At 38.1% G+C, this 6,995-nt stretch overlaps 1 protein-coding gene across 3 annotated transcripts in view; it reads left to right on the plus strand.

Moving 5' to 3' along the window:
- Positions 1-357: 357 nt before the first annotated feature.
- Positions 358-6,995, plus strand: part of zgc:162964 (uncharacterized protein LOC560569 homolog) — a 12,658-nt gene continuing 6,020 nt past the window's right edge. For 2 of the 3 annotated variants that reach the window (XM_026926837.3, XM_034308330.2), the window contains exons 1-5: positions 358-679; positions 5,225-5,366; positions 5,501-5,641; positions 6,025-6,123; positions 6,718-6,865. In XM_026926837.3, coding sequence (XP_026782638.2) covers positions 502-679; positions 5,225-5,366; positions 5,501-5,641; positions 6,025-6,123; positions 6,718-6,865 — 708 coding nt within the window. In that variant the 5' untranslated portion in view covers positions 358-501. Of the gene's footprint in view, positions 680-5,224; positions 5,367-5,500; positions 5,642-6,024; positions 6,124-6,717; positions 6,875-6,995 lie in introns of all 3 variants that reach the window. The other variant, XM_026926836.3, reaches the window with a different exon arrangement.

The raw sequence follows: 6,995 nt of genomic DNA on the forward strand, positions 1-6,995 counted from the left end.
ACCAACTCCATATTATGCCCACAAGTTTGGAAAAGGATGTCTAACAAGCTCATAGGTGTGATGGTCAGGTGTCCATATGGTGTGTATAGGGTAGACTTTTACTAATTTACCGGTCAGCACTCAGTTATTATGAGTTATGCTGATTTTTATGCTTTGTTCAGAGCCTTGGAGGATTATAGCACAGTTAACCTGTGTCCCTACTCCTAGCTTTGCCCTGCAGTTATTTACCTCACGTACACGTTAAGCAGACAGGTTTGTTGTACTTCTTATTGGCTGGAATGATGAATTGCGTAAAATTGTTCAGGTCGCTTGTGATTGGCTGTGAACTTTATGGGCGGACTGGGACGCTTTTTTTTTCCTTTGAGGAAGTGTTGTGTCTTTTTCTTCGTTCAGGGACAGAAACTCAGTTTGTGCGTGTGAGTGTATGTGTATGTGTGTGTGTAGTGTTCTTGGTCTCGGTGGGTTGCGCGTGACACGCCGACGGTGCGCCGGTGCCGCGTCATGGCTGCGCGAGAGCCTGAAGACGGATTAAGCAAAACTTCCAAGCGCACAATTCCTGGCGAAAATGAAAGTGAAAATCCACCTGAGAAAGATGAGGAGCAGAGCAAGTGGAGCGTCGAAAATAACTGGGGCTTCTCATTAGAGGGAATATTCGGACTTGCACTTAAATTTTTTAAAGGTAACATACAAGTTCATGTTAATTGGGGGAAAACATTTCCTGTGTCTTTCCTGTCTCTTATAAACTGCATGACTAATACAGCCATCTAATACAAATCTTCTGTAAACATGATCAGCTGATCAAACTTCTTTCTGGCCCTATGATAATTAAAAAAAAAAAAAAAACTCCTGTAGGATCACAAGCTATCAGCAAAACAGATCACAACAAAAACCGATCACAAACAGATCACAAAATAGATCACAGCAAAACAGATCACAGCAAAACAGATCACAGCAAAACAGATCACAGCAAGAACAGATCACACAACAGATCACAGCAAAACAGATCACAAAATAGATCACAGCAAAACAGATCACACAACAGATCACAGCAAAACAGATCACAAAATGGATCACTGCAACACAGATCACAAACAGTCCCCTCTGAAAGTATTGGAACAGCAAGGCAAATTCATTGTTTTTTGTTATACACTGAAGACATTTGGGTTTGTGATCATATTTGAGATGATAGATCAGAATTTCAGGTTCATTTCCTGATATTTACATCTAAATATGTTAAACAAATTATTACCTGGCACCTTTGGTAGCAGACCACTCCATTTTTGGTGAGCAAAACTAATGGAACAGATAGTCTTAAAGTATAGTAAAGTAAATAACACTTAAATGTTGGTTGCATATCCCTTGCTTGCAGTAACTGCATCAAGCTGGTGACCCACTGCCGTCACCAAACTGTTGCATTCTTCTTTTGTGATGGTTTTCCAAGCTTGCACCTCACCTTCTTTCAGTTATTGTTTGTTTTGAGGGGTTTCACCCTTCAGTCTCCTCTTCAGGAGGTGAAATGCAGGCTCAGTTGGGTTAAGGTTTCCCCCTGATGAAGTCCTTTGTTGTGTTGGCAGTGTGTTTTGGGTCATTGCCTTGCTGTATGATGAAGTTCCTCCCAGTTAGATTGGATGCATTTCTCTGTAAATTGCCAGACAGAATGTTTCTGTAGACTTCTGAATTCATTCTGCTGCTACCATAATTAGTTACATTATCAATAAAGATTAGTGAGCCCATTCCAGAAGCAGTCATGCAAGCCCAAGCCATGACACTGCCTCCACCGTGCTTGACTCATGAGTTTGTATGTTTCGGATCATAAGCAGATTCTTTCTTTCCATCACTTTGGTAGAGGTTAATCTTGGTTCTAGGACTTTTGTGGCTCATCTCTGAATTTCTTTGTGAATTCCAATTTGGCCATCTGATTATTACTGCTAATGAGTAAGAGTGGTTTGCATCTTGTGGTATAGCCTCTTTATTTCTGCTCTCAAAATCTTCTTCGATTGGTGGATTGTGATACATTCACCCCTGCCCTGTGGAGGTTGCTGGTGATGTCACTGACTGTTGTTTTTGGGTTTTTCTTCACAACTCTCACAAATCAGTTCAGCAGTTGCCAACCTGTTTGATGTCTGGTTGTTAGTACACCAGTGGTTTCTTTATTTTTCACTACATTCCATATTGTTGTATCGGCAATGCCCAATGCTTGTGCAATGACTCTGATAGATTTTCCGTCTTTTCTCAGCTTCAAAATGGCTTGCTTTTCTCCCATAGGCAGCTCTCTAGTTTTCATGTTGGTTTATCCTTTTTAACAACAAATGCAGTCTTCACAGGCGAAACCCAGGGTTCAAACAAAGCTTAGGCTATTAATTGTTTAAGCAATCAATCTAACAGCGCACACCTGGCAACAAGAACCACCTGTCACACACATGTTCCAACATTTTTGATCACTTGAAAAATGGGTGGGATCAAACAAAAGATGCCATGTTCTACGTTGTTTAACACATCTAGATCAGGAAATGAAAGCTGATTTATCATCTTATATTCATCTTTTAACCCAGTTGTCTTCAGCGTATAGCAAAAAGAAAACATTTGGCATTCCTGTTCCAATACTTTCAGAGGGGACTCTTTTTGAAAGCTCTACAAAACTGACCCCAAAATGTTTTTAGTGTATTTTTACAGTATAAATGCATCTATTTCCTAATTTTTTTTCCTTTAGGCCTAATGATGACAAAAAAAAATTTATTCATATTCATATTCATTCATACCACTGTCATTGTATTTGTGTTCACACATACAGTACCACATATCACTTTTTTTTTTTTTTACAGTAGCAGTAAAGTAGACATACAGGCCTGTCTTTGCTTAATATATTGTACATTTCCTGCCTCTTGTCTCCACTCTTCATCGACATTGGATGCAATTCTGAAGTATTTTCAGCAGATATGCATCTACCCTTCATCAGAAATTATCTTTGGGGTCTATAAATATAATACACATGAATTGCGTAACATTTACTCAAAATAATTAGCAGTTGCAGTCTGTGATTTTGGGTAAAATCCACACCAGATACCTAATTTAATAAACACACACACACACTTGAGAAAAGTGATTAAATGTTAAGTAACATTTTGCATAATATTTAGTACAAAATTTCAAGATAATCTCTCACATGAAAAAGTCTCATAAAATGTGTTCAATTAAATAACACGCAGACATGCACAATAATCACAACTCATGCTGAGGGAAGAAGGTGGTAAACTGGTTCTTTTTGGTCATTCAGTTTTGGCACACTGGATATTCACAGGATGTAACATTCTGTGTGATATTTATGGTAAGAGATTTTTTTTCCTCTGTACATTTACATTTATGGCATATGGCAGACGCCCTTATCCAGAGCGACTTACAGTTATCTCATTTATACAACTGAGCAGTTGAGGGTTAAGGGCCTTGCTCAAGGGCTCAGCAGTGGCAGCTTGGCGGTGCTGGGATTTGAACTTTTCAATCTTCCGATCAGGAGTCCAACGTCCTTATCCTCTGTGACAAAGAATATAGTTTCAGTTCATTTGCAAATGCCAAACAATGCTAGCTCAATTGTTGCTAACCTAATGCGAACTTGTTAGTTTATGCTAATTGCCATCATTTAGTGGGTTAGTTTAGCAGCTAGAGAAATGAACATTGAAACCTCTCCTGGCACATTGCTACTCAGATTTAGTTTATTTAAAGTTAGTTGTACACGTACATCTCAATACACTGCTAATGAGCCATTGTGAAATAGTGAGCTAACATTCATTTTTGTGGCTAACTTATTTGTATCTAGCTAGTAAGCTACTGCTCCTTAGCCTGCTGATGTAACTAGTAATATTAGGTAATATTAGTAATAAAATCAGACATGCCTGTTAAAACTGGCACAGTATGTTATATGTAATATGTGTAATATTTGTAATATGTGATATGTATTTTAAGTGCCACATTTACTTGTAAATGTTGTAATGGCGGCAACGCTGTTGTGTAAGTTAGTCCGTTTCTGTTACCCGCCATTTTGAATTCAGTTCGGTTGAGCGTCATTTAGAGTGAAATTAGTGTTAAATATTTATGAGTTTAATGAATATAGATGGTCTAATTTCAGAACAAATGTTCAGTTTCAGTTCCGATTCAATGCAAACACAGTGACGTATGGAGGAAATATGAAGCGTTTTCAAACCTAGTAAAAATTTCTACACCAATGTTATATTATTATCACAAATAATTTGTGAATACTTGAGTCACATGACTCTGAGTGTTTATTTCCTCCACAGTTGGATTTCTGCAGCACTGGCACCAAGAAGAGACTTAGTGCTGGAGACTTGCCTGTTTAATGTACAACTGCAAACATTAAGATGATTGATTGGCATATGTGTTCTGCAGTGTAACATTTTGAGAATTTGGTCAATAAAACATTGACATGATTAACATTCAACCATATGAGTAATGTGGGAATGAAAATAACATTAATAGAATAGAAAAACAAATGCAAAAATCAGAGCTGAAATAATTAGGTATGACCAACACTGACCATTTGGAATTTATGTTGCTTAAATTTTAAAAGTACCTTTGCACCAAGTAAAGGGGTAACATTTATTGGAGAACTAAAATAAATTAAGTAGGATTTACCACATGTGCACTGGAGATATTACTTACTGAAATAGGTTAAACTTTATACTCAATAAAACATGGAGTAATGTTTACTCAGAAAAATGGCTGCAAAATGCCTCAATTTTTTTCAGTCCAAAGCTCTATTAAAATGCAAACCTATGTACCTTGTTTGCATTCATTTTAGACTCTTTCTCTCTTTAAGTTTTATTCATTCATCTTCAGTAACCAGTTTATCCTGGTCAGGGTCGCAGTGGATCCAGAGCCAATACAGGGAACAGTGGTTGTGAGGCAGAAGCTAGCATAGCTAGTCCACCAACACAAATACATAGGGCTGTATAGTAAATGCAGCTAGCACAACGTCAACTGTCTCCATCCCTCGTGCTCCACGTACATTGTTGTAGGTTTGGGCATTTGTTCCTGGTCTGCTGTCCTGGATGCAGTGTGGATTGGATGGTCAATGGCTATACAATTACTATATATGACCCATTCAGTGGGATTTAGTCCAGCCCCTGCGTGAAAATGTTGGGTAGTAATATACCATGTGGTGATTCATGGAATGAATATCCATATTTGTAAAATGTACTTGTGTTTTTTGCAGACATGAATGGCAAGGCTTTCAATCCAACATATGAAGAAAACCTGCTGTTTGTTGCACTTCAGAAACAAATCTTCTTTGGTCCTTATAATCCAAAGGTTTTCCCTGAGGTTGGGTTCTTTGATGTCCTGGGGAATGACAGAAGGTAATTTTTTAAAAAGATGGACATTTACAATGTGACACACTAGTAGTTTTGAGCGCATAAGCAAATGCATGTGTATGTTTGTGTATGTTCAATTAGAAACACTACACCTTACATAAAAGACTCTGTATTGACAGGAAAAAATGGGCAGAGCTGGGCAGCATTGCTAAAGAGGATGCCATGGAGGACTTTGTGAAGCTTCTGAATTCCTGCTGTAGTCTGTTTTCTCCATATGTCACGTCTCATAAGATCGAGAAGGAGGAACTTGAGAGGAGATTGTAAGCGTGATTCTTTTAGATACAAGCTCTCTGCTTTTTATCTATTGTAAAAATTCAATACTGTATTAAATATAATGTAATACATATAATAAATGAAAATCTATTAAATGTCAAACACATTTAAACAGGAAAAATGAAAAATTTTCCCTGCTCTTGGGAGTGGGGAAATAGGATGATGGACTTTGCTGCCTTGCAGCATCTTGCAGTTAAATGGCTTCCTGAAAAGCTTAAAAGCAGGAAAGACTCAGGAAGATGATTTAACTAGGGGTTGAACCATGCAGCTGCTGATCAGTTGTCCTAAACAAAGAACTGCACAGGGTGAGAATAAGAGTGGTTTTGTCTTTCATTAAGAACTTGTTTGTGTTCTGACTGCGCATGTTCAGAAGAGAGGAAGAGGAGCGACATCAGCAAGAAGAAGAACAGCGTTTGGAAGAGGAGAAGAGGAGACAGGAGGCTGATCGCTTACTAAGCAACCAGCAGAAGTGAGTAACTAGTGATAGGAAATACAGTACAATAGATTGATCCGCTTACTCTTAGCTAATGTGCTACAGTACAGAGCTTATGCATTTTAATAGTATTAAAAAAAAAAAAAAAAAAAAGCTCCAAAGCACATTGTAATTTTACATGATGAGATTTATTCAGTTGGTTAATAGGGGCAGTTGCTCTCTCATTAAATATATTAAGTCACACTGATTCTTCACGAAGGTCATTAGTTATCAGGTTGCTGATAAAACATTGTAACATTTCATTTGTCAGACAAAACATTAGTGCACAACTGATCCGATGCACCAGTAGGAATGGTTTGTAATGGTTTAATACTTGTGTATGAGCTTGTTGTTATGCCTTAGTGGAGACCAAATGTCCCCACAAGGATAGGAATATGTGACAGTTTTGACCTTGTGTGAACATTTTTGGCTTTTTAAATACAAAAACTGCGGCTTTTATGTTAAAAAAAAAATAAATAAAAGAGCCCAAACTCAGGTTAAAGTTAGAGTTAGATTTAGGCATAGTACACTATACAAGGTTCTTACAAGGATAATGTGTGTGTGTGTGTGTGTGTGTTTGTGTGTGCATAGGCAACAGGTTATGGTTGCTCTGAATGCACACACACCAGTGCAGTTCCAGCAGAATGCAGAAGCACAGTCCTCCAAAAGGTCAGAACAGCAACTGCTACTCATCCAACAGCCTCAGGAGAGTATTCAGCAGGCCCACCATACACACCAGGTCAGACAGGTTTGTTATCTATTGTTTGACATTCAGCTGCACCCACATAGGCTAACCTTCTGTCCACCCTATGTACACTTCCCTTTACCTATCTACTCTAGGAGCCCTCTAACGCATTTCATAACAGAGA

This window comes from Pangasianodon hypophthalmus, chromosome 10 (assembly GCF_027358585.1).
Source record: "Pangasianodon hypophthalmus isolate fPanHyp1 chromosome 10, fPanHyp1.pri, whole genome shotgun sequence".
NCBI classification, from domain to species: domain Eukaryota; kingdom Metazoa; phylum Chordata; class Actinopteri; order Siluriformes; family Pangasiidae; genus Pangasianodon; species Pangasianodon hypophthalmus.